The sequence below is a fragment of the Protobothrops mucrosquamatus genome, unplaced genomic scaffold (assembly GCF_001527695.2).
Source record: "Protobothrops mucrosquamatus isolate PMUCROS unplaced genomic scaffold, P.Mucros_1.0 scaffold2170, whole genome shotgun sequence".
Lineage (NCBI taxonomy): Eukaryota > Metazoa > Chordata > Lepidosauria > Squamata > Viperidae > Protobothrops > Protobothrops mucrosquamatus.
In genome coordinates this window covers 71950-92579 of record NW_015388264.1, presented here as the reverse complement: position 1 = coordinate 92579, position 20630 = coordinate 71950, and the positions used below count along the sequence as shown (strand labels likewise).

General features: G+C 37.9%; 2 protein-coding genes across 2 annotated transcripts; one reads left to right on the top strand and one right to left on the bottom strand.

Moving 5' to 3' along the window:
* Positions 1 to 492: 492 nt before the first annotated feature.
* TM4SF19 (transmembrane 4 L six family member 19) lies at positions 493 to 9116 on the top strand. The gene is made up of 5 exons (XM_015824241.1): positions 493 to 652; positions 2976 to 3166; positions 5169 to 5246; positions 7035 to 7216; positions 7995 to 9116. The coding sequence occupies exons 1-5, from the start codon at positions 496 to 498 to the stop codon at positions 8185 to 8187; spliced, it is 801 nt and encodes a 266-aa protein (XP_015679727.1). The 5' UTR covers positions 493 to 495; the 3' UTR covers positions 8188 to 9116.
* Positions 9117 to 14450: 5334 nt separating this feature from the next.
* On the bottom strand, positions 14451 to 20387 carry NEU4 (neuraminidase 4). The gene is made up of 4 exons (XM_015824240.1): positions 20176 to 20387; positions 18997 to 19202; positions 17044 to 17299; positions 14451 to 15841 (listed from the first exon to the last, which is right to left on the bottom strand). Exons 2-4 carry the CDS (start codon positions 19195 to 19197, stop codon positions 14775 to 14777), a joined length of 1524 nt encoding a protein of 507 aa, XP_015679726.1. The 5' UTR covers positions 19198 to 19202; positions 20176 to 20387; the 3' UTR covers positions 14451 to 14774.
* Positions 20388 to 20630: the final 243 nt, after the last annotated feature.

The following is a 20630-nucleotide window of genomic DNA, read 5'->3' as shown; positions in this document are numbered from 1 at the left end:
CTCACGATACATTATTAACAAAAATAAAGAACTCACAACATACATTTTATACCTTTTAGTCCAGGAGTAATCCCTAATTAGTTTACATAATCTTACTCCCAGGAGACTACACAAAATTGTAACCTCTGTTTTCATGAAAGAGCCACTGTCATGATCAGTTAGGCCTCAATAAAAACTGATAGTCTTAAGTACTATCAGATAGTACCAGATTCTTTATAACGTAGTTGCAACAGAACGATATAGTTACTCCCATAGAATCAGCAATTATATTTTTAAGTATATGATGTGTTGCAAGAATGTTGCATGTGAGTTCCTATGCATATGCCAGTTCCTCACAGAAGCTTTCAAAGTTCATTACTCATTTCCGTCCAAGGATTTTTTTCTCATAAAATTACATTAAGTTTCCATAATGGGGAGATACAGCATGTGATCGTTGTGTAAAAATTGGGAAGTACAAACCTAACCATCTAGGGATAAAGAAAAGCAGGGGTACCGATGTTTTCCTATACTCCAAAGGCTATAAATAGTCATCAATTTTTGCTGCCTTATCTAGAAAACTCTATCATCTCTAGCAATACTGGCAGCAACCATTTGTGGGAAGAAGTTCTAAGCGGCCCTACAACTCCTTTCATCTGCATTCAGTTCATCAAAAGTAAGTAGAAAACTTCTGAAAAATGAATTCTCAAAGTTCTGATTAATTTGTTTGGGGCCAAAGGAAATAGAAAAACTTCTACATAGAAAACCTAAACTGCTTTTTAGCAGTGGTTTGCTTTGTCATTTCCCTCGCTAAGGTGGTTCAAGACTTTTATAGGCTAATTCAAAATACTGTAATTTTGAAGTGCTGCATTGCTATGCAGGATCCAGACTTTATTCTCAAGCACTGCACTTCGATAGGGGAATACTTCGCTATTGGGAGCATTGGAATATTGTTTTATCCCTTTAAATAATATTTAAAGTAGCGTAGGAGTTATAGTAAGCAATGCCATTCTATAAAGGAAGAACTTGCTTGTCCATTTCAAGGTAAGTGAGCAAAATCAAAGACGTTGTTTACTACCACCTATCTTCTGTTTATAACACAGTCCTTTCAGTGGTTCCAAGAAGGTTCCACACTCATTTCCACTATTCAGGTGACCCTGAGGGTACAGATAAATCTCCAAGTGGCATTGGAATGAATGCTAATGACCAGATGACTGCAAGGAATATAAATCCTTCCACCCTCCACCATTCAATCAGAACTGAAGAAGCTTCTTGAATGAGAAGTGAAATGTCTTCAAGGAAAAACCAAGTCTAGTTGCCTTTTGAAATACACCTTTGGGACAACCATTACCTGGATGACTGAGAATCTCCACAGACAATATGATTAATTGATTCACTGTGTCCATATTGTTAATGATTGGGTCAAACTATGGAACAGTAATCTGTAAGAAAGATGATTGGAAATGTTTGGGACACTGTCTGTCCAATATTGTTTGTTGATGTTGGGCAAAATAAAGTGCTTCTTCGTTAACTCTTTACCAATTGTTCGACATCTTGTATTTCTTCCTGGCTTGGAAACAAACCATCTGAGAAGGACCAGTGTTTTTCTCTTAATAGAACATACAAGTACCTATCTTGCTGACTGCAGAGATTAGTATTACTTTGTTTGTTGGATGAATGACTGAGGAATATCCTTACCAGTTGTCTTTTCTAATGTAGATTACTCTTAAGTTGTCAACTCCAGATGTATTGGGACAGTGACTGTTGTTTTGTGGGTACCCTGAGATGTAGTTTTGTTGTCAATACTTGTGTTCTGTTTTATTGTTATGCTGTGAGCCATCTGAGGTTATTGCATGTAAGCCTCATAAATGAATAAATACTGTAAGGCCATCCTGCTGGCAATTCTGGTAGAACTTCTAATCATTTCGAATACAGCTGAAAGGCAGAAAATAGGGACACTAACATAACTTCCAGTTGCATGTCCAGTGTATCGCACGACTAGTGAAAATGTGATAGATTCTGCTATATATCCATACAATTTTAGATTAAAGTTCAGGGGGAAAAAACTTTGTAGTTCATCTGGTTAATGAACAGCCTCCAGAAAGGGATTCAAATTTTAGACAGGGAGTGTATATTTTCCTATTTCATGAAGTTCTTTGTGTAGATTAAAAGTCCTACATGTTTGTTTCTTTCTCAGATATTTTAATCCATCCTTAACTTTGATGTATGAACTTGACTTTAGCAATATGGATGTAATTTAATGTAATGTGAACTGGCTTTACCGATTTGAATTGTTGTGTTGATGGGGGGAGGGAGTGAAAATTTAACCTGCTATGATTTTATCTTATTAGAAATAATACGTAAATGCTTCTTGCTGCTGTTTTGTGAGTTATGGAAATTAATTCAAATCAAAAGAAAACATTTAGAGCAGCTTTTCCAGCTGTGGGCCCTTCATATATCTTTAAATGTAGGGCTCTGATAATTGGCTTGCAGAATTCTGAACAAAAGCTAGATTGCAGCAAAGAGAAACAGAAACTAATTCTGGTGCTATTCAGCTGACTGGATTTTTGCAGCCTAGTTCTGAAAGCATTAACAAAGATGTATCCATGTATCCATGTATGCAGATAATGGAAGCCTATGAAAACCCTCATCTTATTTCAGTTGATATTTTCAATGTACAATTGATCTTCTGCTGACAGTAGTAAGCAAGCTTCAAAGGAATTTAGAGAAGGTGCTCTGTATGGAGGCAAAAAGTTGCTATGTTCTGGTATAAATTAGTGCAAGCAGAATAGGTTAGGAAGCTTGAGTACTGCCAGTAAGCAGTCGTGTAACAGTTTGGGAGGTGCAGTTTAGATCAGAAACATAGCATAGGCAGGCAGGATCTTGAATTATCACTGTCCTCACCCTCAGTCAGCATGCTCACTACTCTAGCATTCAAGCTGTTGAAGACAAGGAGGGGATGTTATCATTTTATTCGCTGTTTCATTTTTTTTCCCCAGGACTCTCTTCTGCAATGTGTGTGGGGACTTGTACTCGGATCCTGGGTCCATGCCTCCTTGTCTTAGGCTTTCTTTCCATTACTGCTAATATTCTCCTACTCTTTCCCAATTGGGAATGGTGTTACTTAAGCCTGGGTCAAATATCCAACAGGGCAATGCTAATGCCAGGAGTGTGGGGAGGAGGCCTGCTGGTAAGTAGACTATTCTTTAATATATCCTGGCCAAGAATCTGTGGGAAATAATGAATGCATATTATTGTGCATATACATATGTATACTTTTTTTTCTTTCTATTTGTTGGGTGGTATATTTGGATAGAACAACAAGCCAGGGTTTATACATTTGCTGATATAATCTGAATTCACACTTTATGTTAAGATATGGTTTGTTTGTATGTTTGTCTTTTGGTTCCTTTGAGTCAGTATTGGTCCTGGTGACTCCCTGGACAGGTCCCTGCAGTTTTCTTGGTAATCTTTCAAAAATGGTTTGCCCTTGACTTCTTCCTAGAGCTGTGTCAACCTCCCAACACAACAAGATGAGCTAACAAAACCTTTCAAGTCTGAAAGTATAAATCTCCACTGTCCCTTTTTACTGCCTGTTTAGTTAGAGCATATCCTTTCTAAATTTCTTTCTCTGCCTGTTGTTCAGTTGTGGGTTCCTCCCCCTTTTCTCTGATCATTTCCTAGGCAGCATCTCTTCCCCTCTCCATTTTCCAAGGCCTCACATTCCATAACAAAGAGAGAGAGGGGAACTGGCCCAAGGTCACCCAATTCTCTTTGTGCCTAAAGTAGGCCTATAGTTCATAGTCTCCCAATTTTTAAGCTGATGCCTTAATCACGACACCAAATTAGCTCTCATAGTTTGTTCAAATATGATTTAAACATGTTTAACCATGATTTTATCAACCAAACCAGTATGTTGGCTGAGCTCAACATACTAAGAAACTACAGTTTACAATGACATAACACACTAAATCCAAACCATATTAAATTATAGTTTAGTGTAATGTGTAAACTCATTAAATATGAGTCATTGATTGCTGTTGTATCTATGATAATCATCTATTCAGCAATTGCTTCATAACCTGTAAAGAAGAAAAGTTCACTATCCTATTGCTATCTATGCTACTGTAGTCTACGCCCATAGTCAGGAAATTTTTCTGTGTATTTAGTTGAAATGTTGCCTTTTCAAACTGTCAGTTAACTTTCTACTCTTTGAGCCGTAGCAAAAGAAAGGGTGTATTAGTTCAGTTTACTATATTGACTCACACCCAGCCCTTCACTCCACAAATCTTGGAAATAGCTCATCTTTATTCACACATTTTGAGTAATATACCATATCGGGGACGCATAATTCCCTATGAGGGCTTGATTGTCAATCCCTCCTGTAAAGCTTTTAAGCTTCCCTTACTTCCACAAAAAAGTGTACCAACAGCTTAGTGAAGTGAAACAATTTTAGTATATTAAAGTTAGTTCTGCTCATTGTAACTCTAAGAATTCTCCAGGCTTTGGACAACACACCTATTTTATAAATTCTATATCAGAAATATTTTGCACTGGATTAAGCCAGCCTTATCTGAGCTGCAAAAATCTGGGCAATTGGATAATGTCAGCAAACAGTTTGAGTTTGCTGCCATCAGATAGCCATCTGGATTTTTGCAGCTCAAAATTGGGAAGGTATACATTAGATATTAGTGACTTATAATTGTGAATCCTCTTGTAGCCATCTTCTCTTCCTTTTTGTTTTATTTTGCAAAATATTGTAAAGTTTCTTCAATTTCTGTGTAAAATGTAAACATTTCTATCATAGCCTAAAAATGGACAAGGGTTTAGATTATTCTTAAAATGCTTGTTCTAACCAAGCATATTAAGTATGGCCACCCTATCATAATAGGACTATGCACCTCTGTCTTAAGAAAAGATATGAAGATCTATTCTAAGAGGTGGTAACACTGTTGGACTTAGACTGGGGAGACCCATGTAGGACTATATTCAGTCCTGGATGCTCATGCACTAATTTTGAGCTAGACACAAACCTCTAGCTTATCCCACTCACAGAGTTCTTTCTACTGAAATTAAAATGGAAGTGGGTTTACTATGTTTGATTCCAGGAAAAGGAAAAGGAACAAGTGAGTAATTAATATAAGAGTAATGATAAGGGAGAATACTGCTCATTTCCAACTATTTCCTTGCAGATTTTTCCTGCTGCAATTCAGATCACAGGTATTGGATGGAGGTGGAAGTATTTCAGCAGTTCAGGAACTTGCTGTAAGGTAAGAGAGATGTAGTTGATAACTCTTTCTGTGGATGAAAACTTTCCAGTTTTAATGAGTAGATCTTTGGAGAATTTCTCATTCTATGTCAGGAATAATTCAAGATTTCCATAGTTGAAAAAAGCAACAGAGAGAACTTAAATGGTTACACCCTCAGAGAAAAGAAGCATCCTAAGAATAATGTTGTCTGTTTTGTTTTCATTAGCCTTGTTCTAGATTCATGGATGTGATAGAAATGTAAAATATAGCACATCTATTCCATTTCATGATACTGTGAAGCTATATTCTGCAGCAACTACAGTATATAAGTCAGAGTTTATGCATTTGTATTTTGCATGTCCCACAAGGCATCAAGGATGGTAAATATAGAAGGAGGTTGCCTGATTTTAGCTTCATAATGTATCTATGAGAGTGATTAGGCTGAGAGAGAACAATTGCCTGAACTTCATGGATTATCCATTACACCTGAGAGAAAATTAGACTCTGGTTTTTCTGGGCCAACTTTTCCTTTCCTACTGTTCTACATAAAGTCCTTAGTTTTCAGTTGGAAGTTGTTCACAAGGTTTTGTTCCTTTTTGGTTTCTTAAAAATCAAGAGGTTAGACGGGAGAGCGTAACTCCTAGAAAATAAAAAGAATCCTGAACAAAACTCCACAAGGACACATCCTCTAATGTTGGGTTGTTTGTTCCAATTATCTGCAGTTGCTTTGGTTGTATCACTAGTAAAGGAACGATGATGATGATGATGATGATGATGATGATGATATTATCTGTTCAGTTGAATCTGACTCTTGGCAATTCTGTGGGCCAGGTCTCTCCCACATCTTCTGACTTTGCATTATTTCTTTGAGTTTTTCTATGCTTTGGCTGGTGTCAGCTTTGATGGTGTCCGGCCGCTGTATTCTTTGATGGCCTGTTTTCCTTTTACCGCTAACTCTTCCAAACATAACTGCTTTCTCCAGTGAATTCCCCAACATGACATGGCCAAAGTAAGTGAGAGGCAGTAGTAAAGGAAGGCAGAATCCCAATCTTTATCAGTGCCCTCTTTTTTCAGCCTTGGAGAAGACATGACCTAGGAGCCTTTACTTAAATCCTAAATTAGGAGTGAACATTTCCATCATGACAAAGCTGTGAGGGCACGCCTATAACCCACATACATTCATCCCCTTTCCACCCCATCATTTTCCATAAAAATCTGTTTCTGGTTACTGTTCTCTTCAAACTGTCTTAGTTTTGGCAGTATAAATAAAGGAGAATATCATTTTTATTTGCTCTTGTTAAAGAACTGAAGGCTGAAATCCATAATACTGTAAAAATCATAGAGCTGAAAGGGGCCATCTTCGTGATCAAATCCGGTCCGTAATTCAGCAGAAGAATCGAAAGCTGAGCATCCCCACAAGTGGTTGTCCACCCTCTACTTGAGCATATCCAAGGAAAGGAGCCTGATACTATCCTCAGTAATTGGTTCCATTGCTAAAAGTCTCTTGCTGTTAGGGGAGGTTTTTTTTTATTTTGAATCGGACTCTACAACATTCTGTAACTGTTTCCTATATTCCTACTCTAATTCATATATAAATCTGTACAATACAATACATTCTCTGTTCTGCTCCACTGTCAGGATGAGTTGAAGCTGGGAGAAAATGGCAGCTGAAATGCAACAGATGTCATATTTGTTTTTTTTCTTGAAATGTTTCAGAGCCAGTTTCCATTTTATTGCTTCACAGTTATGAGGAGAATAGATATTATGTTGTATATTTGAAGTTAATTACTGTGCCTCTTTTGCCTACAGATGTTCCTTTCCATTCTGCTGTCAGGATTGGCCCTCCTGGGATCAGCAGCTTGTTTTATTCTGTCTGGTTCAGGCCTGACAGAGGGGCCCCTATGTCTCTATAATTCCACCCACAATGATGATAAGATGCAACAATGGGGCTATCCGTTTCTTGAAATGGACTACCATGTCTTCAACAATGGGTAAGATTACTGAGGTTTATGGGCCAGCTTATAATATTGCTTAGCACATATTGTTTGAGATACACTTTTGCTTAAATAATTCAAACTTGCAGATAACTTTCAGATAGGTTCAGAAAACCATTCCTTTAAAAAATGTGATTTGTGTGGTGACATTTCGGCATATAGTTGCCTGAAGAGACAGAATAACTATATATGAACTCAAGTTTTCAGATAAAACTCTCTGTATATAAAGTTTGGCATTAGAAATAGATTGTGCTTTTTATTGAAAATGAGTGACAAATATTTTAATAGAAGATTTGTATGGGACAGCCAAGTTCAATCTATCACTATCCTGAGGTTTTAGAATTTAGCATTCCCAAAAGTTTTAGGCATACTAGTGGTATTCTTGAAGTGGTAGTCATGATACAGCTGCGGGATACAAGTGGGGAAAAGGCCGAGGTGGAGGGTCAGTTGAACTGGAATATGGAAAAAAGAAAAAGGTTTTAAGAGCATTTAAAAGTACCTTCAATAAAGACAGTGAATCAGTGCTATTATTATATTTGGTTAAAATTTATTGTCCCAAGTCAATGCAGAGATATCTTTGAGGCAATGCAATTAGGAAGGAACAGATTAGATGACAATAGAAGTAGCCAAGGTGCTGGATAGTTAGTAGGGTAGTGAAGTTTTAGTTATTTTACAACTGTATACAGAAAAAAATACTCTTAATTGAGGACTCCCCCCGTAACTCTGCTTTAGAAAAAAAAATTCTACAACTTACTGAAAATCTGCTTCTTTTAAGGGCTCAGAATTACCTGTATGATCCTTCCCTTTGGAATTCAGTTTGCATCAAGCCACAGAATATTGTTGGCTGGAATGTGTATTTCTTCTCTTCCCTCCTAGTCATCAGCATGGTTGAAATGATCCTGGCTGCTCTCCAAATTATCAATGGCTGTTTTGGATGTGTCTGTGGCTTATGTGAACAGAAGAAATAGGCAACATGGTTTCGGAAGTGTTTTTAACCCTCAGTTCATTTGTACAGATCAGGTTACAAAGATATGTGCTAACTTGATTTATAGTTATATCTTATGTCACTGCAGCCTGCATAGCTGGTTCTTGCATTGTCATGTAAAAACAGAGTTGAAGTTGACCCAACAGTGACTCCCGCCCCCATCGCCAACCCACCAGTGTATCTTTGTCTCCCACAGAACTAATCTGTAGCAGTCACTTTCAGGACATATACCCTGAAACTGCTGTCATTATAGACATTCTCACAGCGTTAGAGAGCTAAGAAGTTGATTTTGATAAGTAAGTAATATTGTACTGTGGTGCATATTTATACACATATTTATTGTGTTTCTGTTTACAAGAAACACTTAACTGTTATATGTAATTCTCTTGTTTATGTGAGTGAATGCAACATAAGCCAGAAAGTACTGTAATTTTTCTGAGATAGAGGTACAGTATAAACAGGCCTGAATGGAAAATGCTCGCTCAAAATTAAAGTTAAGGCAGATCCCCTGACTTTAGGGGTCTACTTCACAAGTCGTCCCCAACTTCTAGAAGACCAAAACCTGGGAAACGGCTTTGGCCTGAAGTTGAGGTTGAAATATCTGAAAGCTGCCAGGGATGAGAAATACTGGCCTACACTATGTGGTCCTGGATTTCAGGCACTCAGAGTCATGTATATGAGGTGGGTGGCTGCATAAATCTAACAATCTTTCCCCTAGACGAGTAGATTGAGAAGAATGTTATTATTTTCAAGAGAGAACACTACTTAGAGCTGCATAACCTATTTCTCTTCCTCCACGTTTTTCAAACTGCGTCAAAAGGCAATTGTTCGCATTATGATCAGACTTTGTTTTTATTGATTGTCTCCATTAATAGCTGGTCTTATTAATGGAAACTGCTGAAACCTATGTGCTTAAATACCAAATAAAGATATTTATTTTTCCAATATCTCTTCAAAAATAATTTCCTCCTTAAGCCAGTGTGTGATTCAAACTTCTCCAGGTGCATCTGCATTATTCAGTATTAATGCTGCTCACTCATTATTTATATTTAAGAAGCCAGAAACCATTACTTATCTTGAGTAGATAATTGTTAAATGTTTCTTTTCTTTTTAAAATATCCTTGTTAATTGTGCCAAAATTCTTTCAAGGAGGAACTTTATTTCAGGCAGAGAAATATGTAGAGGGGAACAATTAGCAAGACCAATAGCAAATGATTTCTATTTGGAAGAAATAACTATACTCAGACCCTAAAGAGAAGACAAACAGGAAATACGCATCTACATATAACTTGTACAAATAAATAAAGAAGGAAAGCATGTAGAGGTGAGGAGATGGTAGAGTTTAACCAGGTTTGGGCAGCACACCATCCTGTTGCAGTCACTCTAGGAGAACTCTACATCAGCTGTTCTCATTCCTATGGGGCATTTACTCTAATTCCCCTCCTTGGAATAGCCATACAGCAGAAGGTGTAGCCCTAAAGCTCTCGCTTGCTTTCCATTCTGGAAGTGGGAGAGTATGAGGTGGTAATGGATGGGATTGCACCTCTTTCTTTGGCTCCAAACAACTTGGAAGGAAATGATGAGAAAGGGAGCATCAGTCCTCTTCCTTTTCCCAAGTCACCTAATCTCAGAGAGTCCTGCTCCCCCCAGTTCTGGTCACCCAAATAGCAACCCTGCTGCTATTCTGCAGAAATCACTCAGATTTCGGATTTCATGAGCTGGATCTATAGCAACCATCACCTCAAAATGGCACACAAAGATGAAATAGAAAGCCAAAGTTACACTATATTGCGGTAAGTTTCCCACTTAGCACTAGAGATAGCAACCTTATGGCCTTTCGTGAGGTCAATATTTTCTAACCTAAACAACATACACCCAAAGAAAAGACCAGCTGTGCCAGAGGGAACCTCATGTCTCTGGCCATGATGATCCAGAGTCCTCCAATCAGAGGGAAGGGGCAGCACTGTAGTCAGAGGGGCAAGTGGAACCCGGTAGATCAGCCACCTCCGGAGGTTCTTCTTCAGTGCCTGCTTAGAAAGTTCAGATGGGAGGTGTCCTATATTCCAGAAGGGGAAAAAAAGCAGCTTTCCAAATTGCACATCTTGATTAGGTTCAGCTGCCCTAGAAGACTGTAAATGAGGTGAGAGCTCTGTTGTAAAGATATGTTCCTACCGTAACATTAATGAGTATCCGTGAGCTGGGCAAGGAGCCCACAAATATTGACCTTCAAGGGACTTCCAGTTTGCCATCAGTGCCTTCAGACGCATGGAGGCGAACTCCGTCTTCATCCAATTTTATCCCACTGGGGGGCCCTGGAAAGGGTCAAAAGTCACCCTGTAGGGGCGACGAGTGAGGACGGGATCCCCGCGTGATCGCGGGAGGGTGGCAGCCCTTCCGCTTGATCGAGGGCAGCTCTCCAAACCGGCGGGGGAAAGACTGGCCATAGCAATATGGCTCGTCATTAAGCTGCTGACAGCCGATGTCAAAATTATTACTAAGCACCTTTAAAACAACGCGGATGAAACTGGGTGAGATCTGATCTTCTCTTTAAGACTCTAAATATCTTTCCTGCAAAAGCTGCCCTAAGTATTCTTCCCCCTGTGAGGAGAGAGGGAAGGGAATTCCTGCCCCACTCTCTAAGAACAGCGGCGACTGACTACCCAGCGGAAACAAAGCAATTATAAAAACAACTTTAATCTAATTGGATGCATATACCTTTGAAATTTAGGGACTAAAAAGTTTTTCTGGAAGTTTTCTTATTCCTATTTCTACTGGATACGCTGATTTTTATTTAAAAAGAAAAGAAATAAACTTTGAAAAACTATTATAAAAACGGGGGTCCCATACCTAGTTATAAAATTATTTTTAACATCTGATTTTAAAGTCCTCAACTTAACACATTATTAAGAGAATATGGATGAAGACCAGGAAAAGATGCTTTCCATGTTAAAAGCAATACATGAAACCATTCTTTCAGCTTGTGATAAAATAAGACCTAACATAAAAGAACAAGATGCCAGCTTAGATACACAAACCCAAACTTTGACTACAACCAAAGAACTAACAACGCAGAAGATAACAGAAGAAGTGGAACAATCAAATATTAAGACTCAATTGACCAACAAATACATTAATGGAAAATCCAGAAAAGAGAGTGACAACACTGAAATGGAAAAGATTTTCTATATAAATCAGAAGAAATTTGAGAAAGAAGAACAGATTGAATGGAAGATAAACATATCAGGACAATCATCAGGAATTGGAATAATAGGGAGACAATTTAATGAATACAAATGAGTTAGCCCTTCCAAATAAATGGCAACTAAATGGTCTCTCTTATTTCAAATAACATATATAATAATAGAGGAAGATCTATTTGATGATCTAAAAGCACTGACATGGAAGGCTAGTTGGCAAAGGAAGAAGGCCAGAATAAGGCTGAAGAAAATTGGGGTTTTGATTTATTAGAGGGGATTTCATATTACTAATTAGAGGGTTAAAGGGAGAAGCTGAGATAAGGGGAATTTTGGTCATTAGATCTAAAACATTTGGAAACTAGTTGAAAATAAGGATTTTATTTGTTTAATATTTAAAAATTAGACTCAAAAGGAAAAAAATTAATTATTATGAATATGTTGGATTTATTGATTAACCCAGACAATATATATAATGGGTTTGATTTATTAAAGGTGATACTGTATTATTAAGTAGATGATTTAATATGGTGGGAAATAGATAACTTTTAGGAAATAGAACAAGACTATATTTAAATAGATAAAATATGTATTTTGAATATTAGATTTTGTTATGAATTGAGATAAGGGAAACTTTGGTTACCTAAATCTTGAAAATTATAAATATCAAATGTTAAATTGGAATATTGATGGGAAACTAAAAATTGGAAAAATCAATAACAAGACATTGATTGTTTATAAAGATTGAATGTAAAAGTAATTAAGATATATATAAGCTAAATATTTATTGATAAATGTAATAATGATGTTTTTACTTAGTTGATATAAGAACTGTACTAACTTAAATATGAGATAGTAGATATTAAGGGAAAAAGAGAGGAAATATTTGATGTTGTAACTTGAGATTTATACTAAAGATTTTTATATGCTATTGAATATTGATTAACCCAGCCACCACATTGCTGTCATGTGTCTGATTAACGAAACACTTAAAAGGACTTTCAGGCATATTTTTATCCTAAAAGCATTTATTAAGGTTACAGAGATGTCAGTATGGCATGGTGGAAATGCTTAGATCTGAGATTCTTTTCCGTTGCACATACATTCCAGGCATTTTTCCCTCCCCTATTTTGGGGTCATGGTTCACATCTTCCAATTAACTTGGAAGATGTGATTTACTTCAGGTTTCTTTTTCCCGGGCTTTCCTTATTCTCCTCCCCTTTCACTGTTGCCTGATTTAACTATAAAAATACCAGACAGTTCTGCATATTGTCAAAGCAAGAATATACAGTATTTGCAGCGTTGACAGTTGCTTTTTAAATACTTAAATGTAAAATTGGAAAATTAATATTATTAAAGAAATATAGACCTTCAAGGGATGTGATTGCTATAGAATAGAATGGGCAAGGCAAAAAAAATTGGGAGGAGGTTTTCACAAAATAAATGCATTTAAACATTTTATCATCATGCTACCCCATTATTTGCTTAATCATCATTAATTTAACAGAGATAATTGGACTCTCACAAACAAATTACCTACTAATAGTAAATCTTAAAGTAATGTATGAACCTAATCACACACTGCAGCAACATCCCCACCCCACCCAGCCATCAATAATTCTGGAGAAATCCTGGTGAAACTGACTAGATGTTATTTGTCACTAGTTAATGTAGACTAGCCGTAGAGCAGATGTCCCCAACCTTTTGGGCATCAGGGACCGGTTCCGTGGAGAAAGGTTTTTCCGTGGACCAGAGAGTGCGTGGTTTTGTGTGCTGCCTGAATCCCTCAGATGGGGCTTTGCTTGTTTGTGCAGACCGGTTGCTGGCATGCCATGGACCGGTACTGGTTCACAGACTGGGGGTTGGGGACCCCTGCTGTAGAGCACAGTCAATTCTGCCTCCAATAATCATGTACACAGACAAAAATGCTCATACATGGAAATGTCAAACAGTTCAATTCTGCTTGACTTGGCTCTTCAGAAGATTAAGTTTATTCAGGGTTGTCCACAGTATGCCGTCAAAAATATCAGGATAGTGGCTATAGCAGTACAATCAAAACTACACTTATGTTTTATGTGTGTCATGACATTTCCCAACATATTTCATGGCAGGCAATGTTATTGCAATATTATCTCAATCTGTATTATTATAATGTGGTCACAAACCCCTTCATACCCTTTACATCAGGCATGTCTAACCCATGGACTGCATGTGGCTCTGGACAGCTAGTCATACAGCCCTACAAGTTCATAAACCTTTAATATTATAATGTGATTTATATACATTGTATTTTATATGCGGCCCAAGATAGTTCCTCCTCACTCAGTGCACCCTAGGCAAGCCAAAAGTTTGGCCACCCATGCTTTACATGCTCCATTGAAGTGAATGCACCCTAACATTGGTAGGTAAAATACAAAGGAGATGCTGGACTTAAGCATGCATGGTATCTGCTGTCTTAAGAACCAACCTGTTAAGCGCAGGAGAAATCAGGAGATTCAGGCTGTACAAATGAGTATAAAGATTTATTGCAAGCTTAAGCTCTCTGCAAAAATCTAAGCTACTAGTGGTCAAAGAAAATGAACGGGAATTAAGAAGGTATTGTGGGCGCAAAGGGATTCATGACTGGTGACACGTTTGACCCTTCAATCCTGCTCAGTCCTGGCCAGCATAGCAGATGCCTTCTTTAACAGATTACCTTGGAAGATATATTTTCTCTTCTATGGGGGGGTGGATGGGTATGATTCCCCTTAATAACAGAATAACAGAGTTGGAAGGAAGGACTTCTAGTCCAACCCACTGATCGAGCAAGAAACCTTATATCATTCTGGACAAATGGTTGTCTAATCTCTTCTTAAAAACCTTCAGTGATGGAGCACCCACAATTTCTGGAAATAAGCTGTTCCACTGATTAATTGTTCTCTAACCCTTCTCTAACTTAAAGCCACAGAAGTGTAGTGGGATGCATTTCTTTGTATATGGAAAGAAAACATGACTCTTTGTTTTGGTTTCAAGAAAATAAGAATTAAAAAAATAGAGACTTTAGAGAGGAAAGGAAATAAAACCAGAATCTGCACTGTAAATAATCTTATCCCTTCTTCCATTTAGTAGGGTGTTTTAACCAACAGGTGGCAGACCCAAGCTAGCATCCTTAAACATATTTTGGAATATTTCTAGAAATGAAGGAAGCTCTCAATCTCCTAGCAAGGCCAAAGCAGATGTGACTTTGTAGCTACATGCATCTTGCATTAATTTATCTGAATTTTGCAACCCAACTCTATTCTGCACATAATATGTACACAATTGTATATCAAAATACATTTCACAATGTTTATGATAGGATGAATGAGATTTAAAAGTATCTAGGTTATCCCTCTGTTTAAAAGATGGCACATTTTTTCCCCTTTCTCTTTGTAACCTTTGAGGTTCGTTTCTGACTTAGGGAAAAAGTTGTTAGAGGAATGTTCTGAAGAACGTCATGAAATGTAAACATGCTAAAGGATATTTGCTCATATGGGGATTGCATCCCGTTCTCATACAGACAGGCAAATGCTGCGATCCCAGTTGCTGAAAACTCTGAGTAAGGCAACTCAATGTAGGCCAAGTCTGAGTAAGCACTGGGCCCTTCATAAATAATCCAGGGTTTAGACCAGCTGTCAACATCTCTAGGAAATGTGCTGAGGTATATTCCCAAGTTGTCTCGGGATCTGGAGCTTGTTGGGTGGGAATACAGAACCCATGTTGGGATTTCAAAATACGTATCTGATTTGGAAATCATTTCAGCATTGTTGTGATCTGGATCAGTACATGTCATATTCCAAGACATGGGACTAAGAGCACTATTGAGGTGGTCACTAGAGGTTTCAGTTGATATAAACCTTTCCAGCTGCTGCTGGCATAAATAGTGGTTGCAGAGAGAACTAGTAAGCTGTGCTGGACAAAAATGGGACCTCTCACACATTCTAGGCTGCAATGAGAGGCCTGGCTCTTTAACAGGACATGCTTTTCTCTGGGACACTTGGATGCCATGATGCATGCAGTAAAGTGGAGCTGGGAATCCAACGATACTTCCGTGGCAACCATGAGGAGGCTCTACAAGTCGTGGTACCAGCTGCCCTGAATGGAATATTGCCCCGTCATCTGTGCTGAGTGCCTGAACCCGGAAGCCCAGAGGACTCCTAGCATTGCAGAAGAGCACATGGCTTCCATCCTCCTCATCCACTGATACCATCTGGCACTCAACAGTCTTCAGATTGGGGACAAACTCACCAAAGAACCAGCTCTGCCCATGATCATCACTGTAGAAGGCAAATGCATGTGGGGTTGTTTTGCAGAATTTCCCAAAGCATGTTTTGCAGTCAATATAATAAGTATAAGCAGGTAAGAGCAGACGGCCTGACTTGAGCTGAATGCCATGACCAGGACCAAGGGCAAAAGTAGCCCAATCTGGAAGGAAGGAAGGAAGAACATAAAAATCAAGAGATTTGTGACATTTTAATGATAGACAGATAATGGCAAAGAATTCATGAGCAGAATTGAACAGTCATGTTTTATCTGACAAATCATGCCTTTCAGAGGCTAAGAACTACATTTAAGTTTTTCTTTTCTTTTGCAGAGTGGGGATCCGAAGGTTATAATGGGCAGATTAATGTCAAACTGTATGGGCAATTTTACAAAATGTGTGGACTGCCTTGTGCGTGCAGATAAAAGTTAAGGTTTAAACGTATTAACTTCTGTAAAGTAAATGTTTTACTTCTCAAATTTTGCTAAAGCTATTTCAGCTCTCACAAGATAATTTATATTCATGTGCGTGTTGTTTCCTGCTTCAAATTGGCAAATTCAGTATCACTGAATTTGTAATATAGTGAGAAAGGGTTCTATTGAGTTGCAGAAAAGCTGTTTGGGAGCACTATGTCGCCCTGAAACTAAAGGTTGCACACTTCAGAAATGCATTCCATGATAATTTTAACTGGCAGATGTGTCATTTATAAAGAAACAAAAAGGAAGAGTTGTGAACACAAAAGTCAGGCAGCAGTGATATACAATAAGATGAAGGAAACCTCCAGAGATCCGCTTTGAAATTCTTTCTGGCTCCTTAATAACAATCCACTCTGGGTCATGTTCTTCAGAATAAGGAGTGGGGATAATAATGGAGAAGATGGAACACAGCTGCCCGTCCCATATGGATTTATTGGGATAATTCTTTCTGGAGTTTTTGTCTTTGTGGCCCCTGGCCTTTCTTTTAATGACTTCCATATCACCAAATATGGTCCTACTCTGATCTGTTTTCAGAGAATTAACTTGCTATTTGACAGAGATGGACAGACTCCCAACCTCCCTTACCCAATTTCTTCCCAACATTCTTTTGGCTTTGAAAGAATAAAAAGGACAGTTTGTGACAATTACCCAGTATATAAAATGAGCAGAACAATGACACCCTTATCCTAACTGTGACCTGGTTAATCCATTCTGTCCAATGGGACAGAAACTCTTTCCTTGACGCAAGCCTAAATGAAGGTAACTAAAATCTTGATAAAGTCTAACAATAAATATATGAATTCAACAAGATTCACTGATGTTTTTGTTCTTTGATAGCATACCCCTATCTCATCATTGGTCTCTTTTTAGGTACTATCAAATATCTGTACCTTGGATGGACATGCCAATGACTTCCTCAGTGAGATCAGTCACATGACTCCAGCTGATGCCCTGGTCAGAACTAGACACATAGCAGAGGCGAGCAGCATTTTGACCTGTGACAATTTGAAAGACTTCAGAAGTCCTGCCCAACACAGCAATGAAAAATAGGAAAACCATGCCAGTGACTTCATCATAGATGGGACAAGGGTTCATAGATCGATGGTGCATAAGTTTTGCTGTTTCAATGGTTTGCGTATCTTCCCACTGGCAAAAAAAAAAGACATCCAAAGAACTTAGGAACCCCAGATTTATCTTTCTTATTTAACTAGAACTTTTATGTTGCTTATTTTGAGATGGGACCCCATTAACCTGTAATTTTGCTATCTTCTATTTAACATTCACAGTTGGTGAGTTAAAGTAAGGTAAGGAGCCTCAAGATAACCTAAATGAAATTTATTTTAGGTAAGATTTCAAAATGTATATTAAAACACATCCTATAAATGTCTTTTTTCATCTAAGAATAACTATGAATATTAATAAATAGGTTATTAGCTATTATTTGCAGAATTATTTGTGATAAACAGTAATATTGCTGTCATAAATATCATACAATTGGCTATGACCAGGAAAATATTTTTATCCTTCTGGGTCAAGGGTTTTTTGTCTCCTCTGAGTCTTTTCAGAAGAACATATTCTGTACATGCTTCTTATAGACAGAAATATGATCCTTGAAGAACAGCAGTTCTATTCCCCTTTGCTTATAAACCTAAAAGCTCCATCTTCCAAATAGTAGGCCAGATGAATACTCCTCTAAGAATGCTGAAGGATCAAGCATCAGTGAATAATGGCTCAACAGTTGGTGAGATGTACTGGAACAGTCTTCTTTGTCATCCTGGCATCAATGAAAAAAAGTGGCTGACAGGGTGTTTAAGTTAACACACATGGAGGAGAATGAGGTAGGAAACTCTTTTAAGAATGAACAAAACAAAACATTCATTCAGTAACTCTGACAACATGTAAGGGCTGTAGATCATTTTTCAAATGGGGAGAAGGAGCCTGAAATCATAATAGTCTGTTTTAAATGCATGATTTCATCAATATGGGTGGTCCTCGACTTACAACAGTTCATTTAGTGACTGTTCAAAGTTACAACAGCACTGAAAAAAATTGACTTATGACTGTTTTTCACATGACCATTGCAGTATCCCCATGGTCACACGATCAACATTCACACGCTTAGCAACTGATTCATATTTATGATGGTTGCGGCATCTCGGGGTCCTATGATCCCCTTTTGCTACCTTCTCACAAGCAAAGTCAATAGGGAAACCAGATACAAAAACATCTGTATTATTAACAACTGCAGTAATTCACTTAACAACTGTGGCAAGAAAGGTCAAAAAATGGGGCAAATTCACTTAACAAATATTTCACTTAGCAACAGAAATTTTGGGCTCAATTAAAGTCATAAGTCGATGACTACTTGGACAGTTTTTGCCTAAATGCATGCTTTTTTCTCAATACAATTTTGCAGCAGTTTAATCTTTTGGGAAGGGTGAGATTTTGGTATTCTTTTGATTATTTTTTGAGGAGCCACCCGTTGTGCATGGCACAAGGTTGTTGCAGTGGTACTTGGAGCCTGAAAAGATTACCAAGTGCAGGATGTGAAAGCAGGTAATAGCTAGCAATTCCATATGTGGATTGACTCTATTATCAAGCAATAAAGACTAAATTAAAACAAATGCTAACTATTATAGTCTTTCCCAGCTGGTATTCCCCAAAAGGTTTGGACCATGTCCTAGATTTCCCCTTGTCATCCCAATACAGCAACAGATTAGTGAAGTGCTAGGAAGAAGTAGCAGTACGGAGAGAGATATTCATAGAGACATCCTTCTGTTTTTGTCCCTAACATCTAGCCTTGTTATCCAAGTTTGGGGGAAACTGTTTTTGCTTTGTCTTACCTGCACAAAGTTCATGTAGAAATCACCCCTTCTTAGGACCAGTAAATTGGCATCAGCATCATCCACACTAAGCCGCTGTTCTGCAAAAGCCAAGAGCTTGGCTACAGATGGGATATAGAGTAACGCTGGCACTCGGTACGTCATTCCACTTGTTTTCTTTTCAAATAAGACTGTTCGGCCAGGAAAATGGTGAGTGCCCATTGCAGCTACAATTCAAAAAGAATATCCAAAGCACTGAGCAGAAAAATTAGATGCCAGTGTATCTATATTGCAGACTTCAACTATCTTAATAATCAGCCTATCTGTGAATTCATTTTGACTGTAACTAAAGGGACTCTGTTCAAACATGCAGGAGGAAGGACATCCTTTCATTCACACATACATCAGTGACATGATCAATGAGTGCAGGATTGAACAGGATGGATTAATTAATTTAGGGGATTTCTGAATTTTTCTTAATAATAGTCATTGTCCTGCACATATTTTATTTAAGCAAATACCTGGAGATATTTCTGGAAAGGAAATGAGCTGTTTTAGTAAGAAATATTAATTTATGTCTCTCCACTTGTAAATTAAGGATAGTATGATTACTACAGTACTAGACCTGGAGAGGGAGAAAGAAAAGGAGGCAGAAACATTATATTGGAAGCTCTGGAAAATCCCTCTGGTAGAAATGCTTCTGTCAATCTGCATGGATCATGAATGTTGATCTTAAAGTATTTAAATTCTCTGTTCACCTCATTCAATCTATATTTTGGTAAATAAATTCAAGGATTACAATAATTCATGCATCTTCCGTGACCTTCCCAAATAAATGAAATTTGGAGGGGTTTTAGATTGTGCACTGTTTTATGGGTTCTTGAGGGAAACAGAACAAGAATATGAGCCCCAGATGGAGGCAATCTGAAGCCCTTCAGATGCTTTGGACTAGAGCTTCCATAATCTGTTGATATGGGCCAGGTTAGCCAGAAGTGATGAGAAATTAATTCCAGAATACCTGAGGGCACCAGATGCACTGTGACTCCGTGCAGCAATCTCTCCCCATCCCAGCCCCCAAAGGAAAGGAATATTGTATAGGAAAATGAAACAAAGGAAGCAAATTATAAGTACAAAGTACAAAGTAAAAAGGGAAGAGACATAGGGAAACTGACAGATCAAAGAGAGCATAAGACTACAAACCTTGTTCTTTTTCTGGCTGTTACCACTAAATCCACTAGTTGTTCTTTAGATGGATCAGTAGTCATTTGAATTACATGTGTACCCATGTACAGATGCTGCTTTCTAACCAATACAGTCTCAGCAGTTTCCTCTCTTTAGTGGCACCTTGTTTGTTGTGTTTTAACTCTCAACACACACATCGCCCCTCCTTTTCCTCTCCCTTTGATTCAATGACCTTACTAGATGATACAGAGAAAGAATCGAGGCAGTATTTAGTAGCTTGATCAGCAATGGTAGACAAAGACTTCATTGTCAACAGGTCAGTGAGGACAGAACCAGCATTTTCCATGGGCAGGTATTAATGGCTATAATTTCCCTATTTATTTACTTACGGTATTTACTAATTGAGACACTGGTTTCCAGACCATATTTACATAATTGAAACATAATTTGGTAGAAAACACCATAATTGGAAG